The sequence below is a fragment of the Ursus americanus genome, chromosome 26 (assembly GCF_024610735.1).
Source record: "Ursus americanus isolate L20-20 chromosome 26, mUrsAme1.1.p, whole genome shotgun sequence".
Lineage (NCBI taxonomy): Eukaryota > Metazoa > Chordata > Mammalia > Carnivora > Ursidae > Ursus > Ursus americanus.
This window is the reverse complement of record NC_142152.1, coordinates 5,104,901-5,131,510: the sequence shown is the minus strand read 5'-3', so window position 1 is coordinate 5,131,510 and position 26,610 is coordinate 5,104,901. Positions and strand designations below refer to the sequence as shown.

The following is a 26,610-nucleotide window of genomic DNA, read 5'->3' as shown; positions in this document are numbered from 1 at the left end:
CTGAACTCACAACCCTGAGATCAAGAGGTGCAAGCTCCATCTACTAAGCCAGCCAGGTGCCCCAATTTCAAGAAATCTCAAAGGCAAAGGGCTGCAGCAGACAGTAATATTCTGGTGAGAGTTTCAACAAACCTTCCATTAAAAGTCTGACCTTACCAGATCTTACTGCAACTTGCTTAGTCTGTGCCTTCCCCCCAACACCCCCCCCAGTATCACAGGGATGCTATAAAGCTTGTGTGAACTGGGATCTGAAAATGTCCTTAGAAATCAACCCAATCGAAATTCTTCCTATAGATAAGGAAACCAGGTCCAGTGGGGCTCGTGACGTGCTTGAGCCCCCACAGTTCCTCAGGGGCAGGGCTGAGATCAGAATTCAGTTTTCACAAATATCCGTCAACTGAACAGGTGGTCAGCATGAAAAAATGGATTCACAGACTAAATATATGTTCATCCAGCTCTGCCCAAAATAAACACTGCCGGGCAAGCACAGAGAGACCTTGTCAACAGAGAGACTATTTTATTTGGGTCTCCAAGAGCTATGTTGAAAGTCATTCAAACCATTCCACTTCTTTGTTTCAATACTATCCAGATACTGGAATATCAATTTATTGATATAAAATGGACCCCACCCCCTACCACACATTTACCAATTTATCACCAAGAAGCTAATCTTCTATAGGCATATCTCATTTTATTGTGCTTCCCTTTACTGCTTTTTGGAGATAATTGCATTTTTTACAGACTGAAGGTTTATGGTAACCCTGTGTCAAGCAAGTCTGAGTCATTTTTCCAACAGCATTTGCTCACTTTGTGTCTCTGTGTCACATTTTGGTAAATTTTGCAATATTTTAAACTTTCTCATTATATTTGTTATGTGATCAGTGACCTCTGCTATTACTATTGTATCGTTATATAGAGATACCACAAACCATACCCATATGACAGCAAACTTAGTCGATAAATGTGGCTGGTATGTGTTCTGACTGCTCTACTGGCCGGCCATTCCTCCATCTCCTTCCCTCTCCTCAGGCCTCCCTATTCCCTGAGACAATACTGAAATCAGGCCAATTAACAACCCTATTATGGCCTCTAAATGTTCAAGTGAAAGGAAGAGTTGCACATCTCCCACTTTAAATCAAAAGCCTAGTATCGAAAGCTGAGATAGGCTGAAAGCTAGGCCTCTTGCACATACAGCCAACTTGTAATGCAGAGGAAAAGTCCCTCAAAGAAAAGTGCTACTCCAGTGAACACAGGAATGAATGATGAGAAAGCGAAACAATTTTGTTGCTGATATGAAGAAAGTTTTAGTGGTCCTAATAGAAGACCAAACCAACCGCAGCATTCCCATAAGCCAAAGCCTAATTCAGAGCAAGGCCCTAAATTTTCTATTCTAAGAAGGCTGAGAGAGGTGAGGAAGCTGCAGAAGAGTGTGAGGCTAGCAGAGGCTGATTCAAGAGGTTTAAGGAAAGAAGCCGTCTCCATAACATGAAAGTACAGAGTAAAGCAGCAGGTGCTGGTGTAGAAGCTGCAGCAAATTACCAAGAAGATTCAACCAAGATCATTAATGAAGGTGGCTACAGTAAACAAATTTTCAACGTAGACAAAACAGCCTTATATTAGAAGATGCCTTCTAAAACTTCCACAGCTAGAGAGAAGTCAATGTCTGGCTTCGAAGCTTCAAAGGACAGGCTGACTTTCTTGTTAGGGGCTAATGCAGCTGGTAACTTTCAGTGGAAGCCAATGCTCACAGACTACTCCAAAAATCTCTAAGGCCCTTAAGAATTACCCTAACTCTACTCTGCCTGTACTCTATAAATGGAACAACAAACCCTGGATGACAGTACATCTAGTTACAATATGGTTTAATGAATATTTTAAGCCCACTGTTGAGACCTACTGCCCAGAAAGAAAGATTCCTTTCAAAGTATTACTGCTCACTGAGAATGTACCTGGTTACCCAAGAGCTCTGACAGAGAAGTACAACGAGATTAATGTTGTTTTCACGCCTGCTAACACAACATCCATTCTGCGGCCCATGAATTAAGAGTCACCTCCTAATTATTCATCTCTCAAGCCTGATTATTTAACAAATACATTTCATAAGGCTAATGCTGCCACGGATAGTGATTCCGCTGATGGATCTGGGCAAGGTAAACTGAAAATCTTCTAGAGAGGATTCACCATTCTGGATGCCATTAAGAACATTCCTGATTCATGGGAAGAGGTCAAAATATAAACAGGGGCGCCTGGGTGGCACAGTCGTTAAGCATCTGCCTTCGGCTCAGGGTGTAATCCCGGCATTATGGGATCGAGCCCCACATCAGGCTCCCCCTGCTTGTGTTCCCTCTCTCACTGGCTGTCTCTATCTCTGTCAAATAAATAAATAAAATCTTTAAAAAAAAAAAAAAAAAAATATATATATATATATATATATATATATATATATATACACATAAACAGGAGTTTGGAATCAGTGAATTCCAACCCTCAGAGATGACTTTGAGGGGTTCAAGACTTCATTGGAGGAAGTAACTACAGATGTGGTGGAAACAGCAAGAGAACTAGAATTAGAAGTGGAGCCTGAAGATGGGACTGAGTTGCTGCAGCCTCAAGACAAACCCGAATGGATGAGGAGCTGTTTCTTATGCATGAGCAAAGACAGCGGTTTTTTGAGGTGAAATTTACTCCTGAAGATGCTGTGAAGACGAAATGACAACAAAGTATTTAGGACATAACATAAGCTGAGTTGATGAAACAGCAGGAGGATCTGAGAGAACAGACTTCAACTTTGAAAGAAGTTCTACTGTGAATAAAATGCTATCAAACAGCATTACATGCTACAGAGAAATCATTCATGAAAGGAAGGGTCAATTACTGAGATAAACCTCATTGTTGCCTTATTTTATTAAATAATTTCTTTAAAAAAATAAATGTGGCCACATCCACTCCAACCTTCAGCACTCATTACCCTGATAAGTCAGTAGCCATCAACATTAAGGCAAGACCCCCCACCAGCAAAAAAGATCATGACTTACTGAAAGATCAGATGGTGGTTAGCATTTTTAGCAATAAAGGTATTTTTAAATTAAGGTATGTATATTGTTTTAGACATAATGCTATTACTGCACACTTGACTACAGTGTAGTGTAAACATTAACTTTTATATGCACTAGGAAACAAAAAAAATTCATTTGACTTGCTTTTTGCAGTATTTGTTTTACTGCAGTGGTCTGGAACCAAACCAGCAATTATCTTTGAAGTACGCCGTAAAACTCAAAATGGTTACTGTTAGCAGCTATTTAAGTATTTCAAGAATGCATATACTAATAAGCAAAATTAAAATGAGTTTAAAACAAGTGAAAAACACAACAAACTGCAAATAAACAATATAGAAAAATAATTTTCTTTTTTTTTTTTTTCTTTTGAGAGAGAGTGCACGAGCAGTGGCAGGGGTGGGAGGAATGCGGGCAAGCAGAGGAGGAGAGAGAGAATCTTAAGTGGGCTCCACACCCAGCGTGGAGCCCAACTTGGGGCTCAATCTCACAACCCAGGATCATGACCTGAGCTGAAGAGTTGGGCACTTAACTGAGTCACCCAGGTGCCCCTACAAAAATAATGTAACAACTTTCCTTTTCATATTTTAGACTTGTATTATTATAAAATGAATACTCTATCATCTAAAAATAACTGGAATGCCTTCCAAGTCATTTCCTCTCTTCCTTAAGATTCTTGAAGAGTCTAAATCATTCTTAATCTTATTTTAGAAGGATGACCCTCCCCCCTTCTAGAACTACCCTTTAACAACAGAATTCTCAGCAGTGCATCTACAATACACTACAACACCGTCAACTAAGACTTAAAGTTTCTATAATATAGTCATCATACATCTAGTATACTAGAAAGAATATTCCTGATTTTCCACAACTATGAAAACCAGAAACAGACTGCTTAAACAAAGTCCCAACACTAACCTAGTGGACATATTCTTTTGTTAATCAATAAAATGGAAACAAAACAAAACAAAGAAAAACAACAACCCACTGGTTCTGAAGCATGCAAATATTTCGTAACTCAGAAATTGTCCCTCATTCCACCCCCCCATCCAACAAATTAAGGAAACACTACACTAAGATCATGCACATAGAAATATTAGCTTAACCTTTAAATCTCTGAAGTTTCTTCCTCTCCAATTTCTCTTGCAATTTACCTCTTAAGCAGCTGCTGAGTTTGTCCCTTCCTCTCCTTTCACTCTGCCTTAACTTCCTGTCCTCAACATCTCTTGCCTGAACTATTCTGCATTTTTGCAAAACTAAGTTATCTTTTAAAATGTAAATTTGGTGGGATCCCAGGGTGCCTCAGTCACTTAAGCATCTGCTCAGGTCTGAGATGAAGCCCCCCCACTTCAGGCTCCCTGCTCAGCAGTGTTTCAGAGCTCCCTGACTGGATACTTTCCTCTTTCCCACTCAGAGGGCGATAAAATCCTACATAAGAACCAGCTCAAATATTACCAACTCCAAGTCTTCACTGACCCTCCTGTCGAAGCAGTTAGGTACATCTTAGCACTCTGAATAATCATTACACTTTGTTATATTTTAACATAACTTAGACTAAGGGTCTTGGAGCTTATTCATTTTGTATCTCACAGACAGAATCCAGGATCTGCCACATAGAATTAAACCAATAAACGTATAATGTACAGGAAACATGTGAAAAAATCTTAATATGTAAAATTATAATTATTCCATGACAAAAGTTTTTGTCAAAGATTAAAACTCTATTGGTTTTAAGTGCATATAGGGAAATGAAAAACAGAAAAATCGGTATTAAGTGCACTGTAATTTAAAACATTAAAAACACTCAGGAGTGTTACAGTTCTTTGTAAAAATTAATCAAGAGTAGTTTAAATAGTGCTTGCTTATGCCTTGGCAAATTGTACTCCTTATAAGTTTGGGTCAACTCCCATTTTATCCTTTGCACTTTCAGTGTCATGAAATCTCTCTGAGGGTTTCTTTAAAACACAATTTTTTTGCTGGTGTCACTTTCTATGAGACATCTTCATCCTTTTTGTCACACCATTTTCCTCACATCAATAAATCTGCCTTCACTAAATCCTTCTGGCTGCATATCCAGTCTCTCCAGTGGCGACAGCTTCGGTGAGCTATTTCTTCTATAACTCCCCATCTATGTTGGATTCAATTTTCACCTCCGGTATTATCACTTTTTGTTTCTCTGCTGCAGATTTATCTTTGTTGGCCAATTTCCTCTTTCAATGATCCATTTTTGTAAAACAGCTCATGAGTACATCAGCGGGAGACAAAGAGGCAACACAGCTTACACACTTTCTATGCATGAACTGTGTAATAAATACACAACTGACAGATCATGGACAGACTCTGAAATAAGTGACATGACTGGTCACTGGTCATGATGCACACCTGTTATTTACATAATGAACTAGAGACTGAAAAATGAGAAGTTTTCACTTCACGCAATTATTCATAAAGTATGGCGGTAACTAGAATATAAATCCTATTGTTGGATGACTGATGCTACGTAACTAAACTATGATAACTCAAATGTGTATACTGAAAGTGTGCAAAGCACTGATGGTTTCCAAAAATCTATCTGGTATGTCATATTCTTTTAAAAATGTTTTTAACCTGGGGGCACCTGGGTGGCTCAGTAGGTTGAGCATCTGCCTTTGGTTCAGGTCATGATCTCAAGATCCTGGGATTGAGCCCCGCATCAGGATCTGTGCTCAGCAGGGAGTCTGCCTCTTCCTCTCCCTCTGTTCTCTCTCTCTCAAATAAATAAATTCTTCTTAAAAAAATTAAAAACCCTTAAAAAATGCTTTAAATCTGTTAGCAGATGCTGTAAACTGCTTCAAAGTTTACATATATCATTCAAACTGCCATAAATTTCAATTAAAGTACCCCATTCAATTTTAAATTTAAAAAATTATTATTTTACATTAAGGCTTCAATGACTGTCTAAAGCAGATGGATTGACTGCTTACAGAAAACATTTGGAACCTAAAATGATAAAAAGTGACAAACTGGTAGATCTTTGATATAGCTAATGACTGAAAATTTAGGAATTCGCTCATCAAAACAGAACTGGGGCGCTTGGGTGGCTCAGTCAGTTGAGCATGCACTCTTGATTTCAGCTCAGGTCATGATCTCAGGGTAGTGAGATCATGCCCCATGATGAGCTCCATGCTCAGTGCGGAGTCTGAGTTTCTCCCTCCCTTGCCTTCTGCTCCTCCCCCTGCTTGCATGTGCCCTCTCTAAAAAATAAGTAATCAAATCTTAAATCAATTAAGCTTACAAATCCCCTTATGAAGTTATTCACAAGCCCAAAATAATGTCTATCAATTTCAATTTGTTATCTGATACTACAAAATATACTAATCCAAAGTAGCTGAGAAGCTTTATCAGATCACATAAACCATGCATGGAATTACAGAATGTCCACAAATAGAAGGTATGCTAATTATTCATTTCCAGAGGGTGGATAACTTTCTATCCATTCCTGAAGGCATACTACTAATTTGGTTCAACATGGCTTAGTTCCTAGGAGACTGGACGGGGGCGTCCATGAAATACCAACATCTGACAAATTCTAAGAGAGTAACAACGGGGTTGAACTCACCAGATAGTATTTGACTCACAGAAGTACTAACAGGATTTGTCTTTTAAAGGTGATCAGGGCACCTGGGTGATGCAGTTGGTTGAGCGTCTGACTCTTGGTTTCAGCTCAGGTCTCATCTCAGGGTCATGAGACTGAATCCCATGTTGGGCTCTGAAATCATTGGGGGAGTCTGCTTCAGATTCTCTCTCCCTCTTCCTCTGCCTGCCCCCCACCCGCGCACGCACGCTCTTGCACGCTCTCACTAAAATAAATCTAAAAAAAAAAAAGTGATCAAAAGCACTAACTATAATTCAAAAAGAAGTAATTTAGGAGAATATTTTATTGGCTTTGGCATTTTAAATTTACCTCAGTACTAAAGTACTTACAAATCTTAATACAGGGCAGGCGTATAGCCGACTGAAATAAATATTTCTTGGAATCCAAGAGGCTTATTATTGCTTCTATCTTGTTACTGACTTAGATATACTTGATGAGCTTCAAATTTGTAATAGTCTCATGTCTCTCCCTGTTTAAAATCTTTTACTGGTATCTGACAGCACTTAGTATATGTAATGCTAAATCTTTAAACCTGGTTTATAAAGTACTTTAAGCACTTGTTTCTTAAGCTTATTTCTTAAGCCACTGGTTCCCCAGGACTGCTCTTCATTAGACTTTGTTCAGTTCCTGGAAGGGCCACCCTCCCTTGCTCGCTCACCCGATCTACCTCTCCTGCTGGGGCTTCTCATTTTCTCCCAACCTGCTGTTCTTCCATCCCACGCCCTCAGGCTACATCCTCTGCCTCTGCGACTGGCTAATTCCCACTCCACCTTCAACTCTCAGCTTAAAAGCAATTTTCTCCAAAAATCCTTCCCTATATACCAGGTCACATTCCCCAGGAGATACTCCCGTAACTATTTCAATTATCATAATACCACATTACAGCAATTACATATTTAAAGATGATCTTATCCCTATGACTGTAAGATGAGAATAAGGAATGAGTTAATTTTGTTCACTTCCTGTCTCTCCCATTCATAGTACACTGTCTAGCATTTAGTAGGTTCTCATTTAAAATATTAAGTGGGTGAGTGAAGGAATAACCGAAAAGAATATCATCTCCTCCAATACTGAACTTTTATCTTTCCTCTCTAAAATCTTATTTTCTACTTCTCCAAGCTATTATCCAATACACCATAAACAGTGCAATTGCAATCTGGAATGCCTTTCTTCCTAACTTTTCAACCTGGCCCTCTTCAAATAAGACCAGTCATTGCTCATTCTTCTAAATCTCCATCACCTTCCTGTACCACTTTTTTGGCACTTCACACCCAGACCATCAACTCAAAGCAATCTTCTGTTTTCATTCTGGTACTAGAAAGCTGCTCACATTTTAAGCAGGGACTATGCTCCATTACCTAATATAATGCTTGGCCCTCCATAAATGTTTGCTGCTGCAACTCCTGATGAGGTCAAGTTCATGTACCTCTTCTATCCCCATAGAAGTGTCCTGCTATATACCTATATAACCTACCAAAAACAGTGTAAGTGTACAGAACTATTTTTATACAGGAATGTTTACACACAAATGTCCCATCTCACTCTAAAGCGTTTCTTTCCTAGTCTGAGTTCTTTAAGGCATTTACTTATTCCTCAAACCCATGAGGTAAGATACTTAGAAGTGAGATATTCCAGAGGTCCATCAGGATCCTCAATAAAATAACAATTATAACAACTAGGACTTCGTAGGTGCCAAGAACTGTTCTAAGTACTTTACACATATACATTCATTTAACCCTCACAACAAACCCATAAAGTAAGTATATTATTACCTCCATTTTACTTGTAAGGAAACCAAGCCACAGCAGTGTTAAGTAATTTGGCACACGGTCACAGAGCTTCTAAGGAGTGAAGCCAGTGTTCAAACCCAGGCAGTCTGGCTTCAGGTAATGTATTCAGAGAGTTTAGAACCATTCAACAAAATTTACAAAAGCAAGAAAATAAGAAGGGGTTTCTGGTTAAATACTTCATAAATACAATGAAAACAAATTAGATAGGCTGCTTCAATCTACAATGAAAACAAATTAGAAAGATTGCTTCAATCTAAAATTCAAGTTTACATTTTAGGTGTACATAGTATTTGAAGTATAACTGAAGTTAACATTTTATTGAGCTCTTACTAAGCATTCTACTAATCACCAGGGATTCTGTTAATCCTTTTAACAACTTACTTAGTTCTTACATTAACTCCAAGAAACAGGTAACTAAACTAAGGTGTAAGAGAGATTAAATAAATTCCAAGGTCACATATAACCACAAGTAGCAATGTCTTAGACTAAGTTCTTAAACACTAACAAAGTTTACCTTTTAAAGAAGGCATTTGCCTAAGCCAGAATTTAAATTTATTGGAAATACCATCACTGCAGCAGTTTACCTATAATTTTGTATACACTGGAGCATAAAATCTACTTCTAATACATTCTTGTCCTAACTTGTTTACAGTATTACCTATAGAGATGCAAGGTAGCACAAGGTCCAAATACATTTCTAATATGGTAGAGAATAAGTTAGTACTATTTGGCTTATCTTTATTAGATACTTTCTCAATCTTTTATAAAACTGCATTATTTCTCTAGTTCAGTAAAAGGGAAAAACTTACACACCACTAAAATAGTCTGGATACAATCATCATCACTACATTTACAAAGGCTATTCTGAAACACTTCATATTTATTAACTAGCTTAAACCTTTAATAATCCTATGATAAAGTTACTAGTATTATCCCTATTTTACAGCTGAGCAACCAGAGGCACAGACAGGTAGGTCACCCAGCACAAGGCTGTACAGTTAGACTACAGTAAAGTCAGACTGTCACACCAACACGCTATCCTCCACCCCAGTCTATGCTTCCCAACAAGAGCACTCCACCACAACAACAGAATTCAACACCTTGCATGAAACTGTAAATTGGTAACAGCAATCATTTGCTTTTTTCCCAAGTTATTTTTAATTTCAAAAGTTAGGAAATTCAGGAACTACATTAAGGAATATTAAGCCGGGAGGCACTTATCCAACAGACACCTTCATCTATCATCAATAATGCTGGCACTTTATTGGTGTTTTATTCACAATCCTGAGTGTTCCAGTAAGAAAAAGATATCTAAATCATCATTACACCGATGCTTTGAAATTATAATTTTTAAAATACCTGATATCGTTTTTAGTTACAGCGTAATATAAAAATAAGATAAATATTTAAGAAAAGATTCATTACAGATTCTAAAGCAGATTTCACCTCCCCTGAGCTGGAGGTTATCAGCTTCCTAACACTGAAAATTGTATACAGGTTGTTCAAGGAAATACTGAAGGTGGCTGGTCCTTATACAACTAAACTAGATAGTAGATATTCGAGTCCAAAAACATGAGTCATGAAGGAAAAAAAAAACATCACAAGAAAAAACCATGAATCATGAAAGAAAATCTGAATGTAAACCTCATCATTTACTGTTTATCTTCTTTTATTTATCCTAATTCACTTAGAAGAATTACTGAAACGGAGAGAAAATACCAGAAGATACAGATTTCAAACATTTTACCAGGTCATGATCCTGGGGTACTCAGGCTCCCTGCTCAGGGGGAGCCTGCTTCTCCCTCTCCTCCAGGCTTGTGCTCTCTGTCCCTATCTCTGTCACTCTCTCAAATAAATGAATAAAATTTTTAAAAATTAAATAAAATAAACCCTGAAACTTTTGATTATTCAAAGAAGCTTCACTATAGTCAATATTTATGACCGAAGTTCTAAAAATCTAAGTTTTCTAGTAGATAAATAACAAATTGGTTTTCATTGGACATCTCAGATTAAGCAGATTTCTTACATATGACAATCTTAAAAAGCTCAATCCAGAGAAGAAAAAAATTGGTAAAATGGACTTCATCAAAATTAAGAACTTCTGCTCTTTGAAATATACTATGTTAAGAAAATGAAATGACAAGCTATAGCCTGGAAGGAAGTAGTGCAAAACACGTATCTAATAAAGGACTTCTATCTAAAATATATATGAAGAATACCCAAAACTCAGTAAGAAAACAACACAATTTAAAACAAAAACAGGCAAAAGAGGTGGGGGCAGGAAAGAAAAAAAAAACGGGTAAAAGGTATGAAGACATTTCACTAAAAGGATATACAAATGTCATATACATATGTGAAAAGCTCCCCATCATTAGTCATTAAGAAAATGTGAATTAAGGGGCGCCTGGGTGGCACAGAGTTAAGCGTCTGCCTTCAGCTCAGGGCGTGATCCCAGCGTTATGGGATCGAGCCCCACATCAGGCTCCTCCGCTATGAGCCTGCTTCTTCCTCTCCCACTCCCCCTGCTTGTGTTCCCTCTCTCGCTGGCTGTCTCTATCTTGTCGAATAAATAAATAAAATCTTTAAAAAAAAAAAAAAAAAGAAAAGAAAATGTGAATTAAAATCATGAGATATCCCTACATACTTTTTTTTTTTTTAATTTTTATTTATTTATTTGACAGAGACAGAGACAGCCAGCGAGAGAGGGAACACAAGCAGGGGGAGTGGGAGAGGAAGAAGCAGGCTCATAGCAGAGGAGCCTGATGTGGGGCTCGATCCCATAACGCCGGGATCACGCCCTGAGCCGAAGGCACACGCTTAACCGCTGTGCCACCCAGGCGCCCATCCCTACATACTTATTAGACTAAAATTAAACAAAAATACTTTAAAAAGACCTGAAAATACCAATGTTGGGGAAGGGCCCAGAGCAACTGGAACTCTCATTTTTTCAGTTCTCATACAATACTGACAGGCATGCAAAATAATGTGGCCACTTTGGAAAAACTGACAGTTTCTTATAAAGTTAAGCATATACTTAGGATACTATCCAGGCATCCCACTCCTCAGTAGTTACCCAAGAGAAATGAAAATATATATTCATGCAAATGTTTATAGCAGCCCTATTCATAATCTCTCCAAGCTGGAAACACCACAACTGCCCTTCAACTGGGGAATGGACAAACCTGGTACACATCCATACAATGACTACACAGCAACACAAAAGTCTACTTTTACACTCACGATACACAGATCAATCTAAATGTATTATGCTAAAAATTTTTTTTTCTAACTAAACTATATTACGCTAAGTGAAAGAAACCAGAATGAAAGCTACATTCTCTATGGTTCCATTTATAGCACATTCTAGTAAAGGTAAACAGTGTTTTTCAGGAGCTGGGGTTAAGGGCATGGACTGATTATAAAGGAACACAAGCAAACTTCGTGGAGTGCTGGGTAAGTTCTGTATCTTAATTATGGTAGTTTATTTTTTAAAGATTTTATTTATTTATTTGACAGAGAGAGCACAAGCAGGAGGAGCAGCAGGGCGAGAGGGATAAGCAGACTCCGCTGAGCAGGGAGCCTGATGCGGGGCTGGATCTCAGAACCACAGGATCGTGACCTGAGTCAAAGGCAGACACTTAAACAACTGAGCCACCCAGACACCCCTTAATTACGGTAGTTTAACAATGATGACATACATTTGTTAAAACTCAGCACATTATACTATGAAGGATGAATATTAATATATATAAATTGTATCTTAGTAAGCTAGGTATTAAGAAAAAAAACTGATAAAAAATTATGCAAATAATTTGTTGCAAACAAACTATAATGGATATGAATTTGTAACCACAAATCCAAGTATAGAACATCATATCTCAATTAAAAATTATTTTAAAATATTCCTTTAGAGTATTCATTTAACTCACACTGGGCATATATACCATTTTGTAACATACCATGGTACTAGCATTAATTTTTATTTCAGTAAAATAATTAAATAAAAATACTGCATCCATTTACTTTTTTCTGAAACCACTTTCATTAGTTTCTAAATGGGCTCAATGTTTTCATGTCCCAAGAAACAATTTTATGTCATTCTTTGTTATAACTAAAAAAAAAAAAAAAAAAAAAAAAAATCACTCTTATCAAGAATTAATTTACCACTGAACCCTTCGTGGTTGTAAATTTTTCAACTTATTCGTCCATTCGACTTCAGAAATCTAGTGAAAACAGCAGTTAAATGGTTTTTATTATATTAAAGAGGTAGGTGTGTGTTTGGAAGTGAGAAGAAGGGTGGAATGTAACTATTCTTCTTGTTGTTTAGGCGGTGAGAACACAAAGCAGTCCCAAACTAAACTCCTCCTGAGTATAATTCTCTACTTTCAAAGCCAGAACCTATTAAACAGTTTAGATTACATTTTAACTCCTTTTAAAAGCAGTTCATTTTTCCCCCCCAGTTCAGTATACACAGGGACTCTCAATGCCACGGAGAAAACAGCCATTCTCATTTGTAATATCACTAATAGTTTATAAATGCATTTTTACACATATTACCTCTTTTAATTCTCACCAAGACCTATCAGAAAATGTGTTGGAGCTGTTTTTAATTTCCATTTTGTGGATGTCAAAACCCACTCAGGTTAGATTAGTTGTCCAAAGATCACACAAGCCAGTTAAGTGTCAGGGCCAGAATGCGGTTTCGCATTATTCTGTGTATCCATTAGCATCTACTAGTCTGAAGACAGACAACATTGTGGGAAAGCTATACCTAACAATATCTAAAAATATTAGCAATATTTGGTAGCCATTGCGTATATTAAAGGAGACTGAGTAAAGAACAGTTTAGTGACAACTAAATGTGGAATGGTATCCTGGATGGAAAAAAACCAAAGGCCGTTATTTGAACAAGTGGCAAATTTGAACAAAGATGTATATTAGACAATACTATTGAATCAATGTTTAACTTCCTGAATTTGATAACTGTAATGTAATATGTAAGAGAAAGTCCTTGTTCTTAGGTAAAATATTTTAAGTATTCAGGGAAGAAGGGTTATGATGTCTGCAACTTACTGATAGTTGTTCAAAAACAATGTGTGTACAGAGAAATCAAATGGCAAAATGCTAACTGGTGACCTAGGTGAAGATTATACAGTGCTCACAGTTACTTTTTTTTTTTTTTAAAGATTTTATTTATTTGAGAGAGGGAGAGAGAAAGCATGAGCAGGGAGCCCGATGTGGGGCTCCATCCAATGTGGGGCTCCATCTGAGGACCCTGGGTTCATGATCTGAGCTGAAGGCAGATGCTTAACCAACTGAGCCACCCAAGCGCCCTTCATGGTTACTTTTATTACCGAATTTATAAGACTGAAATTTCAAAAAATAGAACTGAAGATAAAAAACATTCATTTTCTTTCAATTTTCTCCAATAACTATTAGACATCTCCAACAAGATCTTTTTTTAAGAAAATGAATAAAAGGGACGCCTGGGTGGCTCCGTCTGTTAAGCAACTGCCTTCGGCTCCAGTCCCTGGGATCAACCCCCACATTGGGCTCCCTGCTCAGCGGGGAGCCTGCTTCTCCTCCTCCCTCTGCCTGCCACTCCCCTAGCTTTGTGCTGTCAATTAAAAAAAAAAAAAAAAAAATCTAAAAAAAAAAAATTGAATTAAAAAAAGATATCCTTTTAAGTGCCTGTATAAATAAGTTAATGCTAGTTGCAATCAGTTATTTGTTGATTTTTTAAAAATAGGTTACAAAACATGACAGCAAACCACACATAATATATCCATAATATATCGTACTTTTTTAGTGCTATGAGAATTTTAGTAAAATTTACATATCGTCCCCTATTTTTAAGAAGCTTAGTATTTGCTAAGAGCAGAAAAAATCCAATGTCCAGTTCTTATGGATCATTAATAGTATTTTAAACAGAGTAAATCTGCTATGAGAGTACATACTTAACTAAATTCAACACATTTTAATATATATGATTTTACCACTGAATTTTTCTCCCATCCCATTCCAAAAGATTAAAAAAAATGTTTTTATAATCTTAATATATTTCAAAATAAGTGCTGTGAATTTGCACCATGTAGATACTTCAATGAATTCAACCATAGCCCTCAGGGAAAAAAAACAGGATTTCACTAGCATAGACACCACTGCACTAAATAAACATGCCTTCCCCAAGGAGCACAAGCACAACTAGGAGAAGGGAGCTGTCCAGTTACACATGCTTTTCTCCCTGTGTTCATCTTGCCAAGCTTCATTCCTAGTATTTAAAGTATTTTTGTGCAACAAATCCCCTAATGCAAGCCAACCTCTTCATCTGGTGCTCAACTAAAGAAATTTATTTTTAAAGTTTCTGGAGGAAAAACTAGCTATTTTGCACTTCTGGGAGATGGAATGAATGTATAACATAATTCACGAACACTTTAAGGGATTTTTAGGGGTTATTTTAACTAAAATCTACTTTTTTTGTCATGTGTGCCAACTTCACAACCTAACTCCATCTGAACATACAATTTCAACATAAATGTACTCTATTTCATTTTTTACAGCAAGAACATAACACTCTTCAATGCAAGGAGGACTTATTTATAAAGGCTACATTCAGAAACATTCCTTAAACTCTCTAGGTCAACTCCATACCTTTCTTTTTAGTTACTCCTGAATCCCCCAATCTGTACTTTTTTCTCTGGATTATTATTTAACTTGATCTAACCCAACTTCTATGTTCCTCCCACTCATAGAATCAGTGTGAAAAGAAACTCAGAAATCAGTCTATTCCTCCCTCCAAGCTCATAGAGCTGCTGGCTGGAGACTCCGATGAGTCTCCATGTAACAATAAATCCCTTGTCCTCTAACTAGTATGAATTTCTACAGAAAGGTAATATTTAATTGTACACAGAAGTTCAGAAAAGAAAAAGTTCAGAAAAGACATTTATAAAGCTCAAAATGCAGTGAAACAAAGCATCTCTTTGGCATTTAGAATCTCTGATACTAAGTTCTGAATACTAGTAAGTAGAAGAACAGTTTTAATATTTCTAGATCTCTAGAACATAAGGGAATCCCATAAAATTGGGCCTTTTCCTTACAAAATTTGTTTTTGAATACAATTAGTTTATAATTTTATTCTGATGTCTTATTTTTATCTATATCCCTGATGTTTTATATATTAACTGTTTACTTTGAAATTAAAAAACACACTAAAAAAATTAAATTAAAAACACTATACAGGTTTGAAAATTATTTTTAACAAAAACTACAATAAATTTTTCAAGTTCGATTTCAAGCTTTCAACCTGGATTTTTAAAAAATAAAAAGGTGAAAATAACAACTTTTCATTTTTAGAATGAGGTATAAACATTGAGGGGACCAATCTTGAGATAATTTGTCTAATACCACCCTAAACTAAAGCACAGATGCAGGGGGCGCCTGAGTGGCACAGCGGTTAAGAGTCTGCCTTCGGCTCAGGGCGTGATCCCGGCGTTATGGGATCGAGCCCCACATCAGGCTTCTCTGCTATGAGCCTGCTTCTTCCTCTCCCACTCCCCCTGCTTGTGTTCCCTCTCTCGCTGGCTGTCTCTATCTCTGTCAGATAAATAAATAAAATCTTTAAAAAAAGAAAGTTAGTGCAGAATGACATATGAATTTTACCCTAAGATTTAAAGGAGGCCTTTCAGATCTTTGAATTAAAGTCATGAATCAAAGAATCATGATTTAATGACCTTAACTGAAGTGCATAAATTCTTTACAAAATTCTAACTAGCGACGCCTGAGTGGCTCAGTCGGTTAAGTGTCTGCCTTTGGCTCAGGTCATGATCCCAGGATTCTGGGATCGCGTTCCACAACAAGCTTCTTGCTCAGGGGAAAGCCTGCTTCTCCCTCTGCCTGCCACTCCCCCTGCTTGTGCGGTCTCTCTCTCTCTCTCTCTGACAAATAAACAAACATAATTTTTTTAAAATGTCTAACTAAATATAATAACGTTGCTGACGCACACTAAGAAAGCATTATTGACTTTTTTAGCTTGCTTAAAGTGCCTAAGTCTGAGCTGACCACTATACCTTCACGGTTAAGGCTGACCTTCAGGGGTCAAACCCAAGGGTTGTGTCATAACTTTTTTTTTTTTTTTAAATCACACACCTCTTTGATAATCTAATGAATGCTATAAAGCCTCTTCTCAAAAAATTCCATATATGCACATACATACAAAATTTCATTTTATTTTTTAAATATTTATTTAATCTCTACACCCAATGTGGAACTCTGAACTGACCACCCTGAGATCAAGAGTCATACACTTTTCCGACTGAGCCAGCCCCACATAAAAAATTTTAACACAATCTTGAAGGGAGGAGTCACCATAGAATCTATCAATTCCCCGGGAAATAATTGTTATCACTGATTACATAGGAAGAAAGCCTTAAAACTTAATGCTTTTGGTTTTCATACAGATTCTGATCAGGACAAGAGGAGTCTAAAGATGTTGGTGAAAGCTGTGATACCTTCTGTTCCACGGTACCATAACTGTTCCAAGGCCATAGTAGCCAGGTTCTGCCTATTGTCCAACCGTGCTCTGCAATCCCGAGACACAAGACCCTCTGCCATCTCCACCTCTAGTCATGTAGATCCTGCAAGCCGCTCTGATCTGCTGTAGCTGCTGACAGCCACCCAGCCCACCCTTCAACACCTTCAGTGACACAACTCAATGTTTCAAAAGGCATGCCACAGCAGTTTTAGGCAACTCTCAAGAATTATAAAGTTCCTTTCTAATTTGACTAAACAGGTGTAAACTTTAAATGCTGCCCTACTGAATTTCTCCTCTTTTCACTTACCAATAGGTAACAAAATAGCTTACCATTCTAGGTATCTAATTCTAAAACCAGAAGCAAAAAATCATTTAGCTCTACTTGTACCGAAGAGGTAAGTCAGAATAATGATGAAAAGTACTTTCTACTTGGAAGTCAAAATATGAGAGATCAGTACTGGTTCAGTTCAAGAAAAATGCAAGGTTTCCACGTACACAGCTTGTTGGGCTTCTTTTCACTGCATAAAAAATTAAAAATATTTCAACATTAAAGATTCAGATTATAGTCACTTAAAATTAACATCAGTTCTGTCTGCAAATAGTTTATTCTCTATATTTCTACTTATGCCTGTGATTCTGTAATAAGCAGCTAATCAATGCAACATAAATATAGAAGTCATTACTTATTCATCAGATAAAGACTGCCTTTCAAGAACTGTTAAGTTGTCTCAGTCACCTTCAACAGCTCCTTTTTCACAATAAGAAATATCTCTTATTGAAACCAGTGTATTAATAAGGTCCGTTTATCTTATACAAGCAACTTCTGATGCAAATGCTTGTTTCCTCTGAAAACATAATAAAAAATTATGTTATTTTCTTCCTTAAATCATCCCACACTAAGGCTGGACAAAAAAGATTCACAGATACTTTGCAACAGTGATTGATGTAGTCAAATCAGATAAGAACAATGTTCACCAACAGTTAATTGGATTAACAATAACAGCAAAATCTCATTTTCAAAGGACTACCCGGGGGGCTTGCTTTCCTGGGCCAAGTCTCCATGAGAGCCAAACAATGCACAGCCCTAAGGAAGAATCTACCTTGTAAGGAGCTTCTTTTTGGTCCTTCAATAATTAAACATCCTGTAGACATACAAAGATCCACCTAAATGAATTCTGCCTTATTTTGCAAATGCCACTGGGGCACTAGTTCCACAGATTTATATGGTAGGTATACAACAATCCCTTGGTTAAGAAATACGTTTCCTGATAAATAAACACTTCTCTACTTTTCCAGAGTGGCTTCAAGAATGACTCCTGTGTCTCAAAAAGACAAAAAAAAAAAAAAAAAAAGGCAGTGCCACACATCACCTTACCAGAACTGCACGACATAAAAAAGGCATGTTAAGCTCAGGAAGACAGACCTCTGAGTATAGATGATAAAATCATCTATAAAATCATTTTAGTTGATTCTTAAAGCTGAAAATTATCTAATGCATCACAACCAAAATATGTACTGCAGAATTTTCTTACAGTCCATATTGTTGGTTACCCTATTATTTAAAACGGAGTCAGTTGTAAATCAATGCAGTATGTATTTGTACCCAAGCAAATACTATGAATCTCGATTTAGTTTAATTATGCCTTTTTAGCACAAAATTCTTTCATGAGCTTAATATACAACTGAACACTCGAAATAGCTTTAAATAAGCACAGACTACAGATAGTCAAACACTGCCCCACCCCTCGCTAGAGTGGATGACTGGAACATTTTAACACACTCCATCACGTACTAGTACAGCTACAGAACCTTCCTACTGGAGCCAGAACTTGCACATTTTCCGGTACAATTTATACTTAAAATTTTTTTTGCATCATCCTCAATACCAGATGTCGCCAACATTCAGGTACACTGAAGATAAGTAACTGATAACCACAAGCCCTGTAATTTACCCCTCTCCGCACAACCGCGCACTTTTCTCATTTCTTCTCACTTGAAGTCGCTGAATGTAAAGAAATACGGCGCTCTCGCCAGTAACTACACAATTAAGTTTATTAACTGAAAGGCTGGAATCACATTAAGAAAATTTCAAACAGTAACAACCCAAAACAAGATACAAAGATGAAAAAGTATTTTTGCTTAAACACTGAAAGATCTCACAATTTTAAAAAGTATTTGCGGGATGCCAAGCAAGATTTCCAAAACCCACCCCTCCCCCAGCCGTAAGCCGACCCCCCCCCCGCCCCCGCCCCCAGCCGCCGCCTGAGTCTGGAGGTCGTTAACTGGACGCGGCTGGGATGCTACTCACCAAGTTTTTCCACCAATTTGAGCATCACCCCTCCAATGTGCACCTCCCCGGTCACTCTTAGGGTGACATCGCGGTTCAGGTCCGTCACATGAACACTCAGTTCCCACGTCCCATCCGCGTAGCAGCCATCTGGCATCCTTATCCCGTCCAGAGCCATGGCTCCTTCCTGCGAGCACGGAGGAAATGGCTCTCGTAAGCGTCACTCCCGCAAAGGAAGGCAAATCCCACCGAATTCGCAGAGTCGGCCGCGGAGCGGGAGAAGGTGGAGGACCCGAGGGTTTCCGCACGAACTCGGGAGAGCAGCGGCAGGGCGGGACTGCGGGCGGCATTCTGCGTCCCGCGCCCTTCCCGGCGGCCGCCCAGCACTCCCGCCCGCGGCAGCCCTCGGCGGACACGGCGCCGCCCGTCCGCCCCGCGCGGCCCCAGCCTAGCTGCCCTCGCCTAGCGGACCGCGGCGGGCTTCACCTGCCGGCCTGCAGACCGCACCCGGCCCGGGGAGACGCCGCCCGCGGGCTTCACATTCCTCCTCCCCGCCCGCGCTCCCCCTCAGGTCCCAGCCGCCCTCACCGCAGGCTCCTCGCGCTCCCGGCCGGGGGTTCGCGCGGCAACAGGCGCGGGGGCGGCGGCTCGCGGGGCGGCGGCGGCGGGGCCCCCTCCTCAGCCGGCGAAGCGCTGCCGCCCGGCTGGAGCGACTAATGGAGTCCTGTCGTCGCGGCCCCTCGCCTCTCTCCCAGCGCTCCACCCCTCTCTCCCCGCCCCCTCAGTCGGAGTCCGGCTCTGGCAGGGCGCGCCTGCTCCCTCCTCCTCCGCCCCGCCGAGCAGCCCGGAGCGGGTCGGGCCGCCGCACCCACGTCCCTCACTGTCCCCCGCGGCCGCGCTGCGGGCTCGGGGCCGCGCGCGCTCCCGGGCTGGGGGCGGGGCGGCGGGGGTGGGAGCTGCGCGGGGGAGGCGGGGGGCGCCCGCGGCGCAGCAATCTCAGCCCCGCCGAGCCGCTGCCCTTTTATGGAAATGAAGGACCGGGCGTAGGGATTGAATCCAACATCCGGGCTCTCGTCGGCGGGACCTGAGGAGGGGGAGCGAGGGGAGGGCGGACTGCCCTCTGAGGAGGGGAGCGGGTGGGCGGCGGGGCGCTGCGTCCGGCGCTCTGGTCTCCGACTTTGGCGGAGCGCGTGGCGGTGGGTATCTGTGCTTCCAGCGGGAGTAGGGGGCTTGTCCGTGAGAAGCGGCCACAGGAAATATCCAGGGCAAGGTCGTTTTCGGGGAACAAAGTCCCCCGCCCCCTCCCCACGCCTGGAGCAAGTCCAGAAGTCTCGGGGCGGGAAGAGGTGCCACACTCCGGGAGCTGGAGAGAGGGGTTTGGGACGTAAAAACTTTAAAAAGTAAATGCCCAGGCCAGCTCCGTGAACATCCCACAAAAGAATGAGAAAGCCCAGAGGGAGGTGAACCACAAAAACTGCTTTGCAAGCAATGTCCGGCACAACCAGCAACTCCTACTGGACTCCCAAGAGTTTGCTTGCGCTCTTAACCCGTTCGGAAGCTCCAACCAGAAGCGAGTTAAATACGCCCTACGATGCTCTTGTTTGAGGGGGGAAAACGCAGTACAATGAGTTTTACTCAGAAACTGTTTCTCCATCCGCTCCAGTTCTTTGTCTTTTTGTTATTTTTACATGCAACTTAGAACTAACAGTCTACTAAGCCTTTTCGGTGGCTAAACATCCTCTACCCCACCCTCAGCCACACCTTGAAAGAATTTTAATCGCTCTGGAATGGTGCCAGCAGGTAGAAGAACTAAAGAACTCTACCTGTTGAGACTGACTAGGGATAGAAAATGGTCCTCCTGTTTCCCGCTTCATTTCCTCTTCACCCATTTACTGTTGCACTCAATTCAGAAACAGCTAGCCAGGGAACCCGCCTCGCTGGCAAAGGCATGACTTAAAAAGTTTAGGCCATAAAGACTCAGATATCTCCGGTCTCATAAAAGACCCCAGTTTTTAAAGTCTCGTCTTGAACTGTGTCAATTACTTTGAAAAGGAACCTACTGGGCAAATAACCCTTAGTTCATCAACGCAGTTGGGAAACGAGGTTAGAGGCTTCAAGAAAGGGGTGGGACCCATAAAATAGTGAAAGAAAGCAGCGAAATTCAGATGCCAGAGGTCTGGCACAAAAAATAGGGAAAACCGCTACAGTATTTTCAGCTAGTCATCATGGCGAAACTGATGCCTCAAGTCTCGTCTCTCCACTCTCCAATTACTTCTACTCATGGACGTTCCAGATAGTTCTCTTGGAAACAGTATGAACGTCCAGAGAGGAGGGAATATTTGTGTAAATTATGGTGCTGAAAATATATACGAAAATGGTCTTAATAGAACAGGGAATTGCTTGTTAGGGTAAAAAGCTGTTCAAAACTGTACGTGTGCCAGTAACATCACAAGCTGATCCTCAAATATTCAGAGAAAAAAGACTGGAAGGAAATAAACCAAAATGATAAGAAGCTGTCTGGGTGTTGAGATCATGGGAGATTTATTTCTTCTTCATTTTCTACAAACTCCAAAGCTTTGCATTCAGGACTTATCTATCACCACCTTAAAATTCATCCAGCATCTCAATTTCTCTATGCATGCCTTTACATTCACAATGACGGACACAGCTGATGGAGAAGCTTACCGGATTCCTTGGCAGGATTTTCAGGGGTTTCCTTTGATTTCTTAATATCCCCCAAATAAAACATGACTTCTTTGAGAGGAGGGACTTAAATTCTTTGCATTGCCCCCAAATTTACAAATAGCTTGAAACAAAGGAAATGGAAAACATGCTGGTACCAAATCAATACAAATGTCAAAGAAACAGTAGGTCAGGGAGAAATCTCATTACTAGGGAAATCTTGGCTTTTAAAGTTTATGTGTTTGTTATTTCCACATCTTATCTCAAAAAGATTTGTGGCAATGTATAAGGATGCATAGGCTATGAGATAGCATACATTATAAATGGCACAAAATTAGGGGCAGGAGGAGGTGGGAAAGGGAAGGACAGATTTAAAATGGGACCAGGAATAAGCATTGTACCTTAATGAACTTTGCAAGTGTTCCAGTAAGTTCTGAATAACTACTGCTTCTCAAATATGCCTCTATAGAACCAAAAATATCCTTGTCCTTTCTGAATTTTCCCTTTCCTTCAGACAAACTTGTCGAAGCTAACTGTCATGTCTCAGAAACCCTTTTAACACTCAGTTTCCACAGTTCTTTTCTCACGTTCCAGTGAGTACTTCTGAAAAACCTCCCACCACAGGGCCTACTGCTCTGACTACCGAGCACTTCTGTGAATGTTCCCTACATTTAGTGACAGAGGAGGGTGGTTAATATTGTAAATAACACCCCCATTTCTTAACATTTGAAATAGCTTAGTTATAGCATGACAAGAGACTTTGCTATCTTTAGAAAATCAGCAGTTTATGTTTGAGCAGTATAGAGCGCAGGAAGGCAGTGACCCTCTGTTAAGTACCACTGGAGGAATAATTAGATTAGGATGGGTGCAGCTGGTCCCTTCGGGCCTTCTTTTTGAGGATTTCAAGCTGGCGCTTGTTTTGAAGATGAAAGAGGAGTCAGACTCCAATCGCTGAAACTGGGTTTTTTTTTTCCTTAGTTTATCAAGTGAGGCTTTCAAGTGCATTTCTTAAATGTTTACTTCTACCTAATGTTTTCCAGTGTATTCAGATGTGGAATCTTATCTGAAATCCCCCACTAGAACCTCTAAGACAATGCAATACTTGTGGTACTGACATCATGCTGAAAAGTAGCCGAGAACTCCAGTGTTTGGAAGAACAGCCCAAGCACTGAAAGCAGTAATATCCAAATAAGGTACCAAGCACTGGTCTTAGATTTAGACCAAATGATACCTCACAGATCTGCCGTCAAATGCAGCCCTTGGGCTGGGTAATCCACAGGTTGGCTTCAGCTTTTTCTCTGAGCCTACCTAAACTGCGCTTTTATATTTCTAAAAAGTTAATACAAAATATACCCACTGGGTTTGAAAGAAAGAGATGCTGGGTGATAGGAAAAAATAAGAGGCTTGTGTGAGTGTGACTATGTACGGGTGGCTAAAAATGCACTTAAAACTGCCACATGAGGCCAGCGAGATGAAATGTAATGAATTCTTCCTGTCAAATACCAGGTGAGCAGAATTCTTTGTCCCAGGGATTGCCAAAAATGGAACATACTGGGAAAGCTACTAAGGAGGTAGAAATCAAGGGACATGGAGTGTGAACTAAGAATGGGAAGGAAAGTTGCAGGGGCCACTGTTTTTATAGAAGTGGTAGTCACTGCAAACAGCAAGAAAAGGACTGGCAAACCTAGAAACAGGGGAGATTTGCTGGGGGTGGGGATGTTTCAACACAGACCTAGAGAAGGACTCTGGGATAGCAATGAAATCTACTTCAAGGAGAAAGAAATGCACTGCTTGTATTTACCGCTCCAGAGTATAGAAAATTTTCCACAGGAAACCATGCTACGGGATACTTTAAAAACATTTTTTCTTTGATTTAATTTTGAACATCATGTCATCTTGTGAGATATTCTGTCCTTGACAAAAATGTGAAGGGTTCACACATAGGCTCACACAAACGAGGTAGCTAATTGTGTGCTTAGTACGGTGCAGGGCACTGAGACAGACATGTCGATGTTTAACACGTCACAAGGTCTTAAAGGAACATCTATCTAATGTAGGAGGCTTATATTTAAAACATCACAAAGGATATCCACATGCAAAAAGAATAAATTAGTTCCCTACCCTACACTGTATACAAAAATTAATTTGAAATGGATCACAGAACTAAATTTAAGATCTCAACTATAAAATTCTCAGAAGAAAACATAGGAGTAAACCTTTGTAACCCTGGATTAGGCAATAGCTTCTTAGATAAGACATCAAAGCAAAAGCAACAAAAGAAAAACTAAATTGGATTTTATCAAAATAAAAAATACCTGAATTTCAAAAGACAGCATGAAAAATGTGAAGCAGAATGGGAAAAAATATTTGTAAATCATGTATCATTTAAGGGACTTATATTTAGAATATATAAAGAGCTATTATAAATCAACAATAAGACAAATAACTCAATTAAGATGAGTAAATAATCTGAATAGGCAGTTCTCCAAAGAAGACATGCAAATGGTCAATCAGTACCTGATAAAATGCTCAACATCATTAGGCGTCAAGGAAATGCAAATCAAGACCACAAAGAGATAGCACTTCATATCCACTAGCATGAGATAATAAAAAAGAGACAATAACAAGTGTTGCCTAGGATGTGGAGAAATTGCAGCCCTCATACATTGCTGGTGGGAATGCAAAGTAGGTGAGCTGTTTTGAAAAACAATTTGGCAGTTCCTGAAAAAATTAAATATAGAGCTACCATAAAACCCAGCAGTTGTACTCTTAGATATATACCAAGAGAATTGAAAACATATATCTACACAAATACTTGTACACAAATATTAATACTAGCCAAAAGATGGAAACCTCCCAAATGTTTTTCAAGTGATAAATGAACAATTGGGTTGTTTCCATCTTTTGCCTAGCATTGATATTTGTGTACAAGTATTTAAAGAAATGATTCATTAAAAAAAGTCCGAAGGGAGAAAAACTATCACTCTAACATCTAAATCGTGAAGTACAAACCCACTATGAGGACTATGATAACCTAACCTCTGAAAGAAGGTCATCAGGGAAGTCATGGAACCTCTTTATGAGGAAGCTAACTCTAACTGGATCGGAAGGATGGAGTTAGGCCTATCGAGAGGAGAAGCATGTGGAATCACAAGGCAGAAGTGAGCACGCATGCTCACCGCCATGGAGAAGAAAGGAAGAAATGCCAAGGAGATGCCCTGGGGAAGAGTGGGCATGGAGTGAGGCCAGCGTAGGTAGGACAGAAGTTTAGATTCTAAGACAGAAAATGGTGAGCCATTAAATGGTACCACCATTAAATGGTGGTACGTGGTAATGATACCATAAAAGCAACGTTCAAGTAAGATTCATCCAGTAAAAATATGCATGATGGATTGGAAAAGCTAGGGACTAGAATCCAGAAGGTTGGTTTGGAATCTGCTTGTAGCTTTGATGTAAGAAAAGTAATAGGGATTGGGGGGTGGAAGACAGGTAAGGTAAGTAATAGGGATTGGGGGAGGGAGGGAATTTCAAAAGAGTTATTATCAAAAGCTTTCGAGCATTTTTGATGTTCTAAGTGCTATGCAGAATACTTTAAATGTTCCTCACAACAGCCCTGAGTGTTTATGATTATCCTTATTTAATGGGCAGACAACCGGCATTAAAACCTAGGTCGGAAAAAAGAAGGTCATACATGCCTCAAAGTTTTTATGTTTGGGTGACCAGGCAGGAAGAACAGTGGAGTTACTGAACTGGGAGATGGAAGTAGGGAGGAGCTGATGTCAGGGAGCAAGGGGAACAGGGGGACGTTTTAAAAAAGAAATACTCGGAACCAAGATGGCGGCTCCCGTGGATCTGGAGTTGAAGAAGGCCTTCACAGAGCTTCAAGCCAAAATTACCGACACTCAACAGAAGGTGAAGCTTGCAGACATACAGATTGAACAGCTAAACAGAATGAAAAAGCATGCACATCTTACAGACACAGAGATGACTTTGGTAGATGAGACTAACATGTTATGAAGGTGTAGGAAGAATGTTTATTCTTCAGTCCAAGGAGGTAATTCACAATCAACTGTTAGAGAAACAGAAAATAGCAGAAGAAAAAATTAAAGAATTGGAACAGAAAAAATCCTACCTGGAGCAGAGCGTGAAGGAAGCTGAGGACAACAGCGGGGAGATGCTGATGGAAGGAAGGGCACAGTAGGAAATCTCAAGCAGAAGCTTCCTGTCCCCTCCCATTCCTGGCAAGGGGAGAGGGGTCTATGTGGGGATACATCCTCTCTTCTGCCCTGATGGACTTCTTATTTGGATGATCTGGTAACCCTACGTTTTCTACTTCACCCTGTTCCCCTCTCAGATCCCAACCCTGTATTTTTTATCCTGGCTCTGTCTGCCACCCCTGCCCAGAACACTCTTCTCCCCGGGGGGTGAGTCAACAACTCCCAGGAAGATGGGAGCCAGGACAGATAGGGGAGCTCTACCCAAGCCTCTTACTAGTTAGGCTGCTTAGACCAATAAAAGGCATCTGTTTCCCCCCAAAAATGAAAATAAATAAATAAATAAACAAATAAACAAATAAAAATTAAAAAAAAATACTCAACTTGGGGTGAGAGCTGTATTTCCCAGTAGAAACATCT

The 26,610-nt window shown here is 39.8% G+C and overlaps 1 protein-coding gene and 1 pseudogene across 7 annotated transcripts in view; one reads left to right on the top strand and one right to left on the bottom strand.

Moving 5' to 3' along the window:
• The window catches only part of FERMT2 (FERM domain containing kindlin 2), an 87,745-nt gene extending 67,709 nt beyond the window's left edge, over positions 1–20,036 (bottom strand). For 3 of the 7 annotated variants that reach the window (XM_045810572.2, XM_045810571.2, XM_045810573.2), the window contains exons 1-2: positions 19,883–20,035; positions 19,316–19,481 (exon numbers count right to left, since the gene is read on the bottom strand). In XM_045810572.2, the coding sequence (XP_045666528.1) occupies positions 19,316–19,472 (157 nt within the window). In that variant the 5' untranslated portion in view covers positions 19,473–19,481; positions 19,883–20,035. Of the gene's footprint in view, positions 1–6,651; positions 6,778–19,315; positions 19,482–19,882 lie in introns of those variants that run through there. The other 4 variants (XM_045810569.2, XM_045810570.2, XM_045810574.2 and 1 more) reach the window with 3 other exon arrangements.
• Positions 20,037–25,808: 5,772 nt separating this feature from the next.
• Positions 25,809–26,177, top strand: LOC123800707 (prefoldin subunit 1 pseudogene; annotated as a pseudogene).
• The last annotated feature ends 433 nt before the right edge of the window (positions 26,178–26,610 follow it).